The 17,105-nt window shown below is 42.2% G+C and overlaps 1 protein-coding gene across 2 annotated transcripts in view; it reads right to left on the bottom strand.

Moving 5' to 3' along the window:
- The window catches only part of Glrx3 (glutaredoxin 3), a 31,789-nt gene that overhangs the window by 11,010 nt on the left and 3,674 nt on the right, over positions 1-17,105 (bottom strand). The window contains exons 2-5 of one of the 2 annotated variants that reach the window (XM_076554485.1): positions 11,266-11,374; positions 4,249-4,337; positions 4,020-4,094; positions 3,174-3,375 (exon numbers count right to left, since the gene is read on the bottom strand). In XM_076554485.1, coding sequence (XP_076410600.1) covers positions 3,174-3,213 — 40 coding nt within the window. In that variant the 5' untranslated portion in view covers positions 3,214-3,375; positions 4,020-4,094; positions 4,249-4,337; positions 11,266-11,374. The remainder of the gene's footprint in view (positions 1-3,173; positions 3,376-4,019; positions 4,095-4,248; positions 4,338-11,265; positions 11,375-17,105) is intronic. The other variant, XM_006987571.4, reaches the window with a different exon arrangement.

Below are 17,105 nucleotides of genomic sequence, written 5' to 3'. Positions count from 1 at the left end.
GCCTCCCGAGCTCACAGAGACCAACTGCTGTCAGGAAGGCCTAGTCTACTCTCTTCACTGACTGTAAATATGGAGCACAAACAGTTCTACACCAAGCAGGCTCAGAAAGCAAGACCAGAAGGGAAGCCGCACATGAAGAAGACACATAACAAGAAAGCAAAAGATCAGGCAAGAGAAACTACTAGAACTGTTAGAAGAGTTACGAAGATGGCATCCAAACAGAAAAAAACTGCAGTTTAAAACCTTATGCATCTAACAATCTCTTTACCTTTTTTCTTTCATTATCTAAATATCTATAAAATCTCGTTTTCAGATTGCTCTAAAATGTTTAAATCTTTTTATTCTATTTGTAGTCTAAATGTCACAACATAAAAACTCAAGAAATAGGTCATAAATTCGGTTTAGTGAAATAAAAGACTAATTCTAGATAAGTCAAATTCAGAAAGACAACACATTTTCCCTTAGGTGCAGAAACTAGATTTAAAATTTTGTGTCCATTTGTGTATGTGTACACACACCTGTGACTGTCTCTCTCTCTCTCTCTCTCTCTCTCTCTCTCTCTCTCTCTCTGTATGTATGTATGTATGTATGTATGTGTGTGTGTGTGTCACAGTACTGGAAAGGGAAGCGGGGAGGGAAGGAGGAACTCTAAGTGGGTGAGAAAGAGAGGGATGAAGTACAAGCAACATGAAAACCTGCAAGGAACTAACGAAGAAGGAGAACCAGCTGGAACCGGAAGGGACTTAAGATAGTGTGGGGGAGGGGAAAAGATGATATCACAGTCTAATGTATGCTAACCTAAAAGTTAATTTTTTAAAATGACTATTTCTATATTTGCCACTAATATGTTTGAAAAATTAGACAGCCACTGTACTGAAAGGCCTTCCAAGACTAACCCCATCCAACACCTGCAGAGCAGCTGAAAGCCAAGGTAGTACCTGACTTGTACCCAGTTCTTGATCAGGGCCAACTTCAGTGCAGGGCTGAAACACAGCAAGTGACACAAAGCCCTTTCTCTGCTGCCTGGCAACACTTTCCCAGTCAATTTTGCCTCCTACCAATTTCACTAGGTTATTAGAAAAGATTAAGAGAGTGCTACTGTTGGATTTCAAAAAAGAACAGGGTATTGGATTGACTCTGGGTTTCTATGTATAGCTTGCCATACAGGCTTGTACACGTTTTACAGGCCTTTTTACTGTCCTTCCAACTAGAATGAAGGTAAGTCCTTAACTAGACTACATTAAGCACCAGAGAGGGCAACAGTTGCAACCTCCATTAAAAATAAAGTAACAAGAGAGCACTGTGAAGACGGCCTGTTTCATGTCATTGCTTAACTGGGAAATCTTTCAGGCAGAAGTAAGAGAGAAAGGGATCACTTCTTCATCTTTTTAATACAACTTAGCACGATGCTTTACTGTTAGAAGTAGACCTGACCACAGAGGAAGCGTTTAACCTGAACACTCTCAGAATGGCAGCATGGCTCTTTCCGGTCACGCTGGACACTCAGTAATGCTATCAACAGCATACCCAACTTTACTGCTACCTATCTTAATAAATCCCCTCCAGTGCAGTTGAAACAAATATCCTTAGAGTCTCAACAGAATCATCAAAAGGCATTAAAAACTCAATTATGCAGCATAATGTTGTCATAGGCACAGTAAAAAGAAAACAACATAAGCTCAATACCAGAGGGGTCAAATAATTACCAAACTTATTTAAGGGTAAAATTACAAGCATCCTCACGTACAGAAAGTACGTGACTATAAACCAAGACTCAATGATCTTTAATCTACTAGCAGCTATCAACCAGAAGTGACAGCAGCAGGTGAAAAATGCCATCAGGCAAGCTAAAGAAAGGAAGGAAGGAAGGAAGGAAGGAAGGAAGGAAGGAAGGAAGGAAGGAAGGAAGGAAGGAAGGAAGGAAGGAAGGAAGGAAGGAAGGAAGGAAGGAAGGAAGAAAGAAGACACAGGGCGGACCCAGGCCCTAATGAAAGCCCTCAAGCTTTTAAATTACTAAATCTCAACCAAAAGATGAGAAGGAGACCAGCAAGACAACTGTTCACAGTGAACTGCACAGCCAGAGATGCCCAGTAGTGAGGGGGCTCCCTGCACAGCCATCAGGACGGCAGGTGTGTCCCAGCATGGACATACCAAGCCAAGCGTCCAGTCAACAACTGTGCCTCCTGCTCCCAGAGGAAGGAGACAGGACTACGACTGGGACTTGACAGCCTAGCAGGTTCCACACACGGGGCCTCAAAGTGGACAAAGTGACAGTGGAAATAACACCAATGCCCTCCTCTGGCGTGCACACACATTCACAAAGACAGACCAACAGACAAATAATTAATTATCTTAAAAGGGCTGCAGGGATGACCCAGGGGTTAAGAGTGCTTCTTGTTCTTACAGAGAGTTTCCTTCTCAGCACCCATTCACAACCACCTCTACTTGCAGCTCTAAACAATCCAACTTCTTCTGGCCTCTTTTGGCCTACATGCTATACTCACACAGACAGACAGACAGACAGATAGACAGACAGATACATACACACACACACACACACACACACACACACACTTCATGCCTGCGCGCTCTCACGTGAATCTTAAAAAAAAAAAAACCTTATACAAAGACCCATTAACAAGCCGGGAAGTGGTGGCACACATCTTTAATCCCAGCACTTAGGAGGCAGAGCCAGGCAGATCTCTGTGAGTTCAAGGCCAGCCTGGGCTACAGAGCGAGATCCAGGACAGGCACCAAAACTACACAGAGAAACCCTGTCTCGGAAAACAAAAAAACAAAAACAAACAAACAAAAAAAAAAAAAAAACATTAACAGAGTTAGCAATATAACAGACAGCTGGAACCTAATGCCTCCCAGCTCTGCCACCAGGTGAACAAGCGACCTTCATAGCTGAGAACTCAGATATGAAACACAGAAAGCTTGAACCTGGTGATTTCCAAAGAAGATGCCCCCTCAGACTCCTGTGTCCTCCAAGTATATAGTACACACTGACAGCTACCACTGACTTGCATGATGACACCTGGAAATGTGACCCGCCTAACCACACACACACACACACACACACACACACACACACACACACACACACACACACACACACAGCATCCACTCAGGCAGGAACTCTGTTCCCATCATTAGGATCAGCTTCTTACCACAGCGTGGTTCTTGAGGTGTTCCCTTCATGAACAGCATGCAGGGGGCAGCGTGAGTCAACTTTTTCAGGCGAAGGTTGAGATCTTCTTTAAGATGCTCATTAGCACTAGGAGGAAAGGATCCACTAGACACGTGTCGCTGGACTTTTTTGGTCAACTCTGGGGCATGTGCACCATCTAACCGGTCGACTTTCTGAGAATTCTGAAGTTTGAAATGTCATTTAGAATAAAGTGGCATTCCTTCACCATTATCTATATTTTAAGACTCCAAGGTTATAGGAAATACATAGCTCTAGCCAACTTTTAAAGGCATCCCTGTTGTTATTGAAGTGAAAGAGTCTGATTAGCAATTGCTTGTACTACTTCTCTCTTAGAAACACTCATTTTGGAGCATGTTTGGTAAGCACTGACATCTCAAAGCAAGAACAGCTTGAATGGACCTACTGAACACAAATGAAGTTTTGGAGAGCTGTGTAATACCCATGGGTGCCCTGAAGCAAAGATTTACACTCACTTCCCAAGGAGTCATTAATCACCTAGAACCAGCCAGATGCCTCCTCACATCCAGGCACATGGCCTCAATAACCCACTTCAAACCTGGGTCAGGGAGTACTAAGTCTGCAGGAGGAGTCGGGATTCTGGTCAGGAGGCTCCAGGTCTAGCTGTGAACTGCCTACTGCTCATGGCAAGCAACAAGCATGGTCCTCATCAGTGCAAAAAGAGAGTACCAGAAAAAGGTACAAGGCCAGGAACAACCAAAGAGATCAGAAAAGGATAAAAGAATCAGAACATACAGTCACAGGAGCCATTTGGATGGACCATCTCTGATGCCTCTTTCATCCTTACCTTGAAGAACAGGAAGGTGGGAACAGAACTAATTTCATATTTTTCAGAAACTTCAGGAACAGCTTCGGCTTCCAGCTTTAAAATAAAAGAATCCAAGCTTCATTATTACTGGTCCTTTCTCTACTTTGCTATGTAAATCAGTTTCACATGCACTGTCCCTTCAAGTTCATGGTATTTTAAGACTATAGGACAAAAGTTTATGACACATTTACATTTAAATGAGACTCACTGGGCTGGCATGTCATCCACGGAGTCTGCAGTGTCAAAACAGGTTCAGAGGTTTTTATTTTGTTGCACATTTCAAAAGATGCCTGGAGGCTGTGAATAAAATTTTTGGTGCACTAGTGACCTAGTAAATTTTCAATCATATGCAGCTACTACTATATTGAAATCCATAAATCACTGACCCCAGTTATGTCATGATTACAGTGCTTATTTTCTGCCCACAGCAATTCTTGCTGTTTGCTCTATTGACTAATTTCAAGAGGCAGTACATCATGACTGACAGTTGCAGCTTTCTGCAAATTATGAGGCAAAAAGGAGTATTTCTTCAATAAACTATTGATGTCTGATAAATTTTACTTTTAACCCCTGCATGGCTGCTGGACACTAAGCAAACAGCCTGCTTGGTTACTTGCTCTCCAGTCTATTCAAACATGTAAACTCATTTTGACTAAGATGACTGTATTTGGTCTGATCATTTCCTTGGGGCACCTCATCAAACAATGTATGATGTGGTATCTGGCACATGGGTTTCAAAAAGATTTAGAAACTCAGTTTCTAGATAATTAGACCACAATTACTATAAGCTATTTACGTAGGTCTTTATAAATATGCTTTGAGGAAAAACCAAGATATATTATATTTTTCTCTCATAGGACTGTCAATTTAATATAAACTTTTTGAAACCAATAAAAACCTGTATTCACATTATACCTATAGGAAATAAAATTTATTGATAAATTATATTGTTAAATTGTTTAAAATATATATTCTGAATTTCTCCAAGAGTGAAAGATTTCCACTGGGCTTAAAATGTGATTTTCACCTCTGCTGTCCCCAGTCAGGCTACCTGTGCTGAAATGATGCCTGGCCTGTAGAGGCACTGTTCAGCCTGCCCAGTCTCCTGTTGGCTGCCTGCCTGCCTCACATTTTCACAGGCTTTATACAAATACTGTCAGCGCCTTCTGCAACAATGTTTTTAATTGTTTCCATTTTTCAAATGTACTTAATGATAAGGTTTTCTACCTTCAATTAGCACCAGTTGTCCTCTCATGTGATAAAAGAGCAAAAAGAGAAAGCAGCCTGACATAAAGGTTTAGAACAGACTGTAGTTAGAAACACGTGTGCTATTCCATACTCAGACCAATGGTGCCGGTAAAAGCTGGGCTTTCAAAAGCATGCCCACAATGTCACCCAGTAACTCACTCTTTTCTTTAACTCTCTGACGAGCTGAGTGTCACTCAGAAAGAGACCTTACCTCCAGTGCACCTGAGCAACATTAAAAGGACATGTTCTTGGACCAGAACAGACAGCACCCTAACTGTTAACGCATGGCTACAGGTGTTAACTAGATCTCTGCTGCCATTCCTGACTGAGGATCACTACAAGTGCCTCCCTCAAACCAGCTTCTAGAAGACTAGCTCTTCCTCACAGAGGCCATGGGAAGAGACAAACCACAGAAGAGGAGACAGGATTTCCACTAAAGCCACAATAGTTCTCCAAAACATTAGCACCATTTGATGGCCTAACACCTCTGTAGAGCTGGGGTAGAGGCTCCCTGGATTTGTCTAGCATGCCTGTAGCCCTGGGTACAATCCCCAGCACTATAGAAAGAAATCTTTGCAGCACTCAAAATCCTTTGAAAATATGGTTCTAATATCGTGTAATGGTCTTAGTAATGAAAATAGAAAATATTTTTAAATGCCTGCATGTATAAGAGCTCAAAGCTACCTTTCATGAACAGCCAGCTCCATACCATGAGCCCTTCTACAGACTAGATGAATAGGCTTGATAACCAGTAGACCATCATTAGTGGGCATGCCTATAAAGGTGTTTCACCTGAGAGACAGGCTGAATAAGGAAGACTCACTTGTCCTCAAAATGTGAGAGCATCACCCAAAGGAGTAAGGCCTCAACAGACAAAAACAACAAAGAAGTGGTGAGTTCACTCTCTTGTTAGGCTGGAACAAGAGACCCACGTTATTGAGCCTTTGTGCTCCCGCCACTGGAGCTCAAGCTTTACACTATCAGTTCTTTGGTTCTCAGGGCTCTGGCACAGACTGCACAGCACCAACCCTGCCTCTCCAGCCTGAAAAGGCTTCTCAAGTTCTGTAGTGAGGTGAGCCAATTCCTATAACAAATCTCCTTACTTATATGCATCTCCATGTCCCACTGGCTCATTCTCTAGACAACTCTGGCTAATGTAAAAGGTAACTTGGATGACTTATGTTCAAATATAGAGAAATGGTACAGCTCAGAAATGAAGCTGAACTATAAAATCTGTGCTGTCATTATGCCACATGTAGCTTCCTACTACTACAGTCACAAGAAAGAATGCACTTTAGGGATTAGATTTACCCAGACTGCATCTTCACAAAGATGCCTATGGTGGGAACCTCTTGCTCCCTACCTGCAAGAAGGTCTGCAGAGCCTTCCCATGGTGTTCCAGATAGAGGGTCCTCATTCTTTTGGGGGAATATGAAATAGGGGTTCCCTATGAAGCCTTGGCTGGCCTAGAACCTGCTATGTAGAACAGGATGGCCTCAAACTCAGTGGTCCACCTGCCTCTGCTTGAATGCTGGGATTAAAGATGTATGTCACCATGCCCACCAGGGTCCTCATTCTTCTACTTCAGTTTAGCAGGTCAGTGCCACAGAAATGGCTCACAGCTGAGTTACTCTAAGCTAGATAACGCCTGGTGTTTTGTGCACTAATTCGTTTACTCCTGGCAATAACCAGCACTGTCATCTCAATCATTTTATACAAAGCAATTGTACAGGTATCTGAAAACTAAGCAGCATGAACTCTGTCTTTAAGACACTTGCCTATGTCAGAGCAGAAATCAATCAGAGATAAAGGAACCTATTTTTCTTTTAAGATTTATGCATTTTTGTCATATGTGTATGAGTGTTTGCCTGAATATATATGAGCAACATGTGCATGCCTGGTGCCCACAGAGGTTAGAGAAGGTGGTCATATGCCCTGGCACTGGAGTTATAGGCAGTTAAAAGCCACCATGTGGGTACTGGGAACTGAAACCAGGTCCCTGGCAAGAGTATACAGTGCTCTTACCTGCTGAGCCACCTCTCCATCCCTGAAGACTCTGACAATAGGCCTCAATGTAACTTAGTAGTAGAGCACTTGCCCACCATAAATGTGAGGTCCTGAGTACAGTCCCCAACACTACAAGGATGGTGAGAGGCTACAAAACACAGCAATTTACCTTTGTAACTCCTCCATACCTTTGACTCTCAAACACAGCAGTCACTATACCAGTGGTTCTAAACCTTCTTAATGCTGTGACCCTTTAATATTCATGTTGTGGTGACCCCCCAATCCTAAAATTATTTTCGTTTCTACTTCATAACTCTAATTTTGCTACTGTTATGAATCCTAATGTAAGTATCTGTTTTCTGATGGTCTTAGGTGATCCCTGGAAAAGGGTTGTTCAAGCCCAGGTTGAGAACCACTGCACTCTACAATGAAACAATACTGACTAGAGCACCATCATAAAACTCTTCCCTAAACAGCTGACTCTAATCTCTAAAAGAGTTTATACTGAAGAGGCATGGTTAGTAATGGTCAGTGTTAACTAACTCTCATCTTGATCAAAGTTCCACATACCTCAAAGACTGGTCTCTGGGAATGACTGTGGGGAGACTATCCAATTTAACTTGATGGCACTTAGGTGGGAAGGCCCGTTCAATGTGGGTGGCACCACTCCATAGGCAGGAGAATCCTAGGCTATGTAAGTGGACAAGGGAGCCAAGCATGAGCGTGCATCATTCTTGTTCTATTTCTGAATAGGAAGGTAATGTGAGCTGCTGCCTCAAGCTTCTACAGCTGACTTCCCTGCCACGATGGACCTGGAATTATGAGCTAAATAAACTTTTCTCTCAAGTTGTTTTTGCCAGAGTATTTTATCACAGCAATAGGAAAGCAACTATGACACATGGCAAGTGAGAAATGTAGAAGGGGAGGACAGATTTTCTACAAACTGGAGCTGATTTTTTTCCCAAAGCATTCAATCTTTTCATCATTGACAAAGCCTTAGATAGACCTTCCTCCTTCCTACTTTCTCTCCCTTCCAAATATCATATTCTGAAAGATTCTATCAAATAATTAATTAATAAATGTTTTCCTACTAGAATGGTATCACAAGCCTGTAAACTCAATAGCTGGAGGCTAAAGCAAAAGATCATGAATTCATCTGTCCACCCACCCATCCCCATTCACATGCACAGATCAATCAAGCATACTTCCATTTTAGGTAGAGAACAACTCTATATTTTGAAAAGAAAAAGTACTTAATATTTTAATTAGCTATTTCACTCTATTCTGAATAAGCTTGAATTTTTTTGTAAGGCATTTAGCAAAGGAAGTAACTCATGTATTTCCTCAAAGTTCTTAGATGTGAAAACCTACAGAGGGACCCAAGTTTCAGGATCCAACTGGATGTGGCAACAATTGAGACAGGGAAATATAGCTCATCATAAAGGTAACACCAGTGCATCTTACAGCCACATCACAAGTCAGGGAACAAGGGACTGGCAGGGATGAATGTGAAAGCCTTGCCTCTCAGCTTTCAGTGGGAACAAGCTTCACAACTGACTAGAAACATGTGGCTAATTTCTCTGAGCTGGTATCTTATCATTTAGAAAACTAAGTCCCTGGTAGTTAGTCCATTTAAACACCTTATTCAAGGTCACCTAAGGCTAGGGGTGTAGGTCAGTTGGTAGAGTACTGGCCTAACATACAGGAAGCCCTGGGTTGACCCCCAGCACCATATAACCAGGGCATGATGGCACCCACTACAATCCCATCACTCATGAGACAGAGGCAGAAAGATCAAAATCTCAGTCATTCATGGCTACATAGTAAGTTCCAAGCCAGCTAGGATATATAAGGCCCTGCTTCAAAATAATAACAATTTCATTTATTTTGATGGCCAACCAAAAAATTGATTTAAAAAAAAAAAATCACTTATTTAAATGACTTTGTGTGAATCTATCACCAAAGAACAGAACAATCACTTCATTTCACAAGTCAAAAATGCCAAACTACTACACTTTTTTAAAAACTCAAATAAAAGGAAAAGTAGGTGTAGTAGGACATCCTTGAGGTGCCAGCTACAAGAGGCTGATGTAGGAGGCTGGCTTGCGTCCAAGAGTTTGAGGCCAGCCTAGACAACATAGTGAGACTCCCAACTCAAAAAGAAAAGATAGTTGGCAGTGGCGGCGCACACCTTTAATCCCCGTGAATCTCTGAGTTCGAGGCTGGACCGGTCTATAGAGCGAGTTCCAAGACAGCCAGGGCTATACAGAGAAACCCTGTCTCGAAAAACAAATACAAACAAACACACACAAAGAAAAGATAAAAAAGACACTGATGGGGTAGAACATGATTAGCCTTACTCCAGAAATTTCCACAAGTCCTAACTAACAGAAGTACTGCTACCATCCCCTTAAACAGCAGGTGCAGTCAGGCTTAGGTATCCCTGACAATCCAGCAGTACTACACAGCTCCAACTCTTGGCTCACAGCGACACTTAAGCACTTGAACAACTTAAAATCTCACTGCCAAGTCTGGTACCAATGTGAGAAGCAATTCTATAGTCACTTTAAATAAATCATTCAGATGGCAGCTGAGAACACTGTGTTACCTAAACCAGTAACATTATACGTATGAAAGAGGACATGGAACAATTACCATCATCCTGACTAATTCTATGATTGAAGTGTTTAATCATTCATTTCACTTGTAGTCATTATCTTTTATCACTGACCAAACATGCAGTTTTAATGTCCCCTTCTATTATTTATATTGGACATTTTAGGGTTACCTTCTAAGGTTACATTATGCATTTCATCAGAATTTTAAATAAGTCCTTAAATTTTAAAAAGCTAACTATTATATTCATATTTGCTCTATCTGCATAAAGAAACACAGAGAGAATTCATACAAAATTAATACAACTGGTTACTTATGGGGAAGGACAAAGGGTTGGCAGGGAAGACATGGAGTGAGCCTTCTCAATGTCCACCTTGCTATACCGCTTGGCATTTTGAGCCATCAGGATACAATACCTATTCAAAGAACACAAGTGCTGTCTATACAAATGACTATTAGAAAACATAATCACCTACCACAAAGGAATTAAGGAATTAGACACCCAGAACTTCACATGGTTTCTAACCTCATCTATGGGTATTCTGTCAACATGTATTTTGAACTCACAATTTATAGTTTTAAAAACAAGGTTTTGGACTTTGTTTTAAACCCTGAGGATTCAGCACTGGAGCACAGAAGCACAAGGTGCTGATCCCAGCACTTAGGAGGTGACAAAACTAAGACCTTGAGGCCAGCCTGTGCTGAGACCCTGTCTCAAAGTAAATAAATAAACTCTTAAGAATTAAGACATGTGAATACAGAGTATATCTTCTTTCCCAATAATTCATTATTCTCAATATATATTTTGCTTTCTTTTTTCCAAACCTAAACCAGTTTCCTAAATTCTCCTGACTAGATTACAGGTGTAAAGCCAGTAGGCTAACCTCCAGCACAGCATCCACTTCCTAGAGTCTACCTTCTCAAAGACAGCAGGAATGTAAGACCCAAGACCTGAATAAAACAAGGGATCAGTACAGACAGAAGCAGCAGAGACAGCAGCATCTTCCCGAGGACCCAGCAACCTGTTCATACATACACTTTCTAGGATCATTTTCCACATCACAGATATTTTCTCAATGAAGTCTTAACTATCAAACCAAAATTATCCAGTGAATTATCTGGTCTGCTTTTATTGTCAAACATTTCTGTCCTTTGCCAACTCTGTAGGGATTTTTACACTATGTAAGAAATGCAACATTAAACGATCTGTCAGAATAACTTAGTGCAACAACAGAATTCAATACAAAGTTCAAGTATTTGGAATTTCACAGCTTCTTCCTTTACATTTTAAAAATCTAGTTTACCTCATATGTCAGAAATTAATAAAAAACATAAGACTGAAAATATATAGTACCTTCACAAATGAAACATGAGGGTGTTCTTTAGCTAACTCTGCCATGACATCGTTCATCTGTACACACTGTGGAGCCCATGGTGCCCAGAAATGGACCACAAGGAGCGACCTGTAAATAAATAAAACACATTTTTTTCAAATTATAATATAATTCTGGAAGCAAATACTGGTGTAGATTAAATTCTCCAACCTAGGAAACTAAGAATTCAGCTGTATCGCGCAGAATCACTGGCAGTCTTCAGACTCTTAGATGAATATTCAAGTTAATGACATTTCCTGAGCCAAGATTAAGCCCCATTAAGTGGTTCTAAATGTCCATCCATCTCAACTAACAGACATGTCAATTATGTTTTCAAACCCATGATCAAAGTGGAAACTGAATTTCTGTACAAGAAAGCTGCTACTTAGAAATGGCTGTGGACACGTTATTACTACTAATCTCACACAGTATTGTCACAAAAGGGTATAGTTATAACCACAGAAGAGCAAAAGTCATAACAGTTAGGCAAGTCGAAAGAAAGCAGAGCTGAGACCACTGCTCATACATGCCCTTTACAGTTACATTGCCAACGGACCCTCTGAGCATCTCCATAGGAACTGGAGCCATTAGATTGCTCACTTCCTGGACACCTCAATGTTACCAATCTCAGTTATTTTCATACAAAACTATCTTCACAAAGACATATCTTTGAAACCTCAAATTTAACTGAAACTTGAATTTACAGAATTCTAATTTCAAATAAAATCCTCCTCCAAGGTGGGGGGAAAAACACATAAAAATATGTTATATAGAGAAAAGATGCAAACATATTTACCTATAAGCAAGGAATGGAATGCAAAATGATAAAGGAGCTGGGCGGTGGTGGCACACACCTTTAATCCCAATACTTGAGAGGCAGAGGCAGGCAGATCTCTGAATTCAAGGGCTACATAGAGAAACCCAGTTGCTGAGGGCCGCAGGAATATATCATAAGAACTCAGCTGGTAATGGCAAAGTTACTACCTGAAGGGATCAGGGAATTCCTCGAGATGAAGCCAAATTCCAAGGAGTTTTTGGTGTTATTTGACTTGTTATTTATCAGCTGTTTTCTGTTATGAAAATCATGTGTGCCTTCATAGTTTTCCCAACTGACTTTTTCCTAAGAAGGGCTAACAGTGTGGACTGATCACTCTGAACATACACATTCCAGATATTTGGAGAACAGCCTCAGGAAAGGCTTTCTCTGGAATCAGATATCTCCCTTGGCCACTTTCAAGGACTAGCAATAATAATAGTCCACATGCAAGTCTCCTGGTTTAAGATAAATTACACAAGGAGACACCACCTAGGTCAGGTGGACGTTAAGTAATAGCTTTACACAATTCAGCTCGGACCCTCCTTTCTTACAGCCTAACTAACTTTATAGACCTCTAACTCCTTACCTAACCACTTCTAGGAATATTTAAATAACCTTCTGTGCTGACAGCTCAGCCAGAACCCCATTTCAAGCCTCGCTGTAATTATCATCATTGGTAGCATCCGGCCAGGTCCATTTCCAGATGGAGGAAAGTACCTTATCAGAGACACCTCTGTACTCTCTGAGAACAGACTTGGCCATGCAGGCTACCTGTTTGAGAAGGCCTGGCAGATGTGCCAATTAAGCTTTACTTCCTCCTTTCCCAAAACTTACCTCTAGTTCCAGATCTCCCTTTAACTATCACCAGAGGCATCTAGCTGTACACAGGTTGCCTAGCGACTGAGCACACTTTCCCCCACCCTGCAGAAAAATGGCAGATAGCTTGGACAGATAGGAGCCACAGGAAAAAAGAAGACAGTTTTATGTTTTCCCATTGACCTAGCAACTTATAGATTCTTAACATTTTCTACTAATCACGTTTAAGACTATAGTTGAGCACATAAGAGCCCTCTTCTTAGATATTACCTGAATTTAGCCTTTAGTTAATTCATTTTCCCATTGGTCACTTCCCTTTGGGGTTGCAAATGATAATTAACAGTTATTGCCTCCCTATGTGATTCTTATCACCTCTCCATTTGACCCTGGAAGCCTGGCTTTGCACTGCTAAGGGAATACTGCTTTTAAGTGTATATATACCAGGACTTCCAGGGCACGGGGACAGAGAAAAGAGAATGGAAGAACTAGATGGGTAAGAACTTGAGAGGAACAAACTGAGATGGGAGAGGAGAAGAAGATGGGAGAGGAGATGATATGGGAAAGAACAAGATGGATGAGAACCTAGAAGGGGCAGAACTAAGATGAAGGAGTTAAGATAGAACCTAGAGGGGACCGCAGATAAGCGTAGAGAGAAATCAGGCAAGAAAAGGAGCTAAATATGAGAGCAGAATATAAGCTTATAACTGACACAGAATAAAAAAAGTATATGGACTAAGGAGTTTCGTGTACATAGATTCATTTCTTTATATCAAAGATTAATTATCAGCTGGTTGTAGATTCTTCCTGGACCCTGGGAGGGGACTATCGAGGGGCTGGACCCCCATAGTCCACAATACCGAGTCTTGGGGGAAAAAAAAGAAAGAAAGAAAAAGAGAAAGAAAGAAGGGAAGGAGGGAGGGAGGGAGGGAGGGAGGGGAGTGGTGGGGAGGGGAGAAGAGGAGAGGAGAGGAGAGGTAAGAAAATATAAAGGGGCTGAAGAGATGGCTCAGCATTAGGAATCCTTGCTGTTCCCTCGTGAGGACCATAGTTCAGATCCCATCACTCATGTATGTCACACAATTCACAAAGGTCTCAAACACCAGCTCCAAGGTTCTGGCCTCCACGAGCCAAAACACATATACATGTACTCACACAGACACGGATATAAATTAAAATAAATCTTAAAAAAAAAAAGTGAGAAGTGGGACCCTCCCTATCCACAACAAAAGTTCCTCTCATACACACAAGGGCATGGGGAAAGTTTCAGCCATAAGGGGCAGGAAAAGGTGACAGAGCACAATCTAAGGCTTAGACACTGATGTCAAGTGTCATACTGGGAGGAAAGGAAGTCTACTGGAATATTAGTACAAAGGCTCAAGCTCAACCGAGGTTCTCTACAGATCTGGCAATCAAGAAATAGAGCCAACGGTGTCACAGAGAGGACAGAGGAGACTGGAGGTCAGTGTCTCTGGGCCTCCTCAAGTCAGGCCAGACGGAGGGAAATAAAAGAGGGATGGCTTCAGGAGTTTTAAGTCCTGAGTCTTGCAGAAGTCAAGAGTAGAGTGGCAAGAAGGAAGGCCTAAGAACCATGAAAGGTAGCAACAATCAGTGAATGATGCCAACTGCTAAGGAAGCAGGAGCCCCACAGCAGCACAGTGACCTATCTGCAAGTGGCCACAGCAGAAATCGACCTCATGAGATCTGGACTGCACAGAGGAATCCAACAGCATGGAGGGCCCAGCCTGACTTCAGTGCAAAAAAAAAAAAAATTTTTTTTTTCAATCTCCGGATACCTGTATGGGGCAGGGACAAAGCCAGTGCAGACAGAGAGCTGAAAATCTGAGGCAACTGTAGGTTAAATGTTTCCAAGAAGCTGGGAAAGGAAGCCAGAGCAAAGAGAACAGTGCCTTCCAGTCCAGAGCCAAGGAATTAAGAACGGCTTAAAGGACACGTCAGAGGTAGGGATGGGGAGGGCTTAGACAGATGATTCCTTAAGTCCTGGTTTTGCTCAGGTGTAAGCTAGGTGATATGCTGAAATAGAAATGGAAGGAAGCCCAGTGTGAAGCTTGTAACCAACCCCAGCACTCCAGAGGCTGAGGCACGAGAATGATCAGGGGTTAAAGCCAAACTGGATACACATCACTGTAGTTCAAGGCCAGGCTGGGCCAGTCAGACCACCTCAAAAATGGGGGGGGGGGGCGCACACAACCACAGGGACTAGTTAGAACTGATGAAGACAAAGCCTTCTAAGAGTTCACAAAGGCAAATAGGAGGCTCCACCTAAGGCAAAGAAGGGCACACTGTCCATTCACTAAATGGGTTACAATTTGTACCAGACAGACTTGTATCTGGCAGATCTTAAAAGAGTGAGTTCTTAGGCCTCAGCCGATAGCAGACTGCTCTATCAAGCAATGTTACCTGTTTCTCAGGCATTCAACTGCATATTTTTTCAGTCCTCCTTAAAGCTGTCTAGGGACCTGAACTGAGTTTTAGCCTATAGAGCACTGAAACCCTCCCTCATAAGCCTGTGTAGGCTGTGGCCACACCTCCCAACCTAGTAGAGCATCTAAGAGGTTCCAAGGCCTAACAGTGACAAGAAGAAAAGCAGGTCCACAAGTCTTTGTCAAAGAACACACAGCAGTGTGACATATAATATACCCAAATGTCACAGATAGAACAAAGCACCTTATATTCCAACAATGACACACAACTCAACTGTATAAAAGGACTCTCTAGAGATACATACAACCACATAGACTGTTGGACCCCAAAGTTTAGGGTCTCAAGTGGGCGCCCCAAGAACCCAGACTCCAGTCCAGTTGATGCAATAGCAGGAGGATTTATTTAGCTTCTATATAGAAGGGCTCCTCTGCTCCCAAGAGCAAGAGTCGCATCTTACTGCAGCCCCATAAGGGCTTATAAAGGAAAAACACACAAAACCCATAAGATTACAATTCCCATACAGTTTCATTTCACAAGATCATGGTCTGGGTACAGAGTGATCACAGAGGGTGTACAGTTACGTCAACAGGTACATTCTTCCTGAAACCTCAAGGAGGGTATCAGGGCAGGAGTGGAGTTTATACAAAGGTCACAGTGGTCCTTCCTGGAACACCTGCAACTATCCCAGTCACAGTTGAGCACATCTCTTAACAGACATCTTTTTACATTGTTATATGGTTGCAGGGGAGATTGAACAATGGTTAAGTCAGCCTGCTCTTGGAACTAGATTTTTAGTTTCTCATTTCCTGGTGCTTGAAGTTTCTCTTTTCCTGAGGCTTGGGGGTGTAAGCCTGAAGGGCTAGGGTCTTTCAAGACAAGCCTGGAAAAGAAGCCAAAGATGCCAGATTAAAGAAATATCATAATACCCAAGACTGTGTAGAGTGGCGAGGGCAGCAAAAGAGGAAAAAGCTTGACTACACTCATTTAGTGCTATCATGCAATTTTCACTCTGACATGCTTAAATCAAGCTGGCCATTTTTTAAAAGGGGGCTTTTATCTTGAGAACATGTCTGGAGTTGAGGGCACTGAACTACCCCCAACACCCACACTCTTCCTGAGCATAACAAACCACGAACAAATACAACTTAATCCGTTTGTTTAGAGAATGTGACAGAAACCGAGAACAAGCATGGTCATGATCATCTGCTAAAAAATGACCTGAGGTAACTGCTTGAAAACAGTAAGATTCCAAAGACTGTGAAACTGGCATCACTGCATTCATGACTCAAACAGAGAAAAGCTGCAGCAGGGCCTCCTTGAGGTAAATCCTGACCTGGCTTCTGAGGAACAAAGGTGATCTTGACGGGCAGTGGGAGGAATCAGAGCAGATAAAATCCTTACAAGGAAAGGGGGAAGTGTATTAGCAACTGGTCCAGATGTGGCAGTGGTGGAACACCTGACAAAGCAACTTAAGGGGCTTACTCTGAGAAAAAAAAAAATAAGGAAAAAAAACACTTTGCTGCCATGGTAGTGCACACCTTTAGTCCCAGCACTTGGGAAGCAGAGGCAGGTGTGGAGCACCATGCACATTCAGGATGGGTCTTCCCACCTCAATTAACCTAATCTAGATCCCTCCCAGAAATGACCATGGACAGGTCTCCTGGGAACTGCAGCTCCTACCAAGGTGAAAATCACTGTCAACCACCACAGAGGAAAGGAGGGCCGAGAATGGAATGGACGCAGATG

Source organism: Peromyscus maniculatus, chromosome 1 (genome assembly GCF_049852395.1).
Source record: "Peromyscus maniculatus bairdii isolate BWxNUB_F1_BW_parent chromosome 1, HU_Pman_BW_mat_3.1, whole genome shotgun sequence".
Taxonomy (NCBI): Eukaryota; Metazoa; Chordata; class Mammalia; order Rodentia; family Cricetidae; genus Peromyscus; species Peromyscus maniculatus.
Note: the sequence above shows the minus strand (reverse complement) of the source record. Positions and strands in the feature narration are given on the sequence as shown.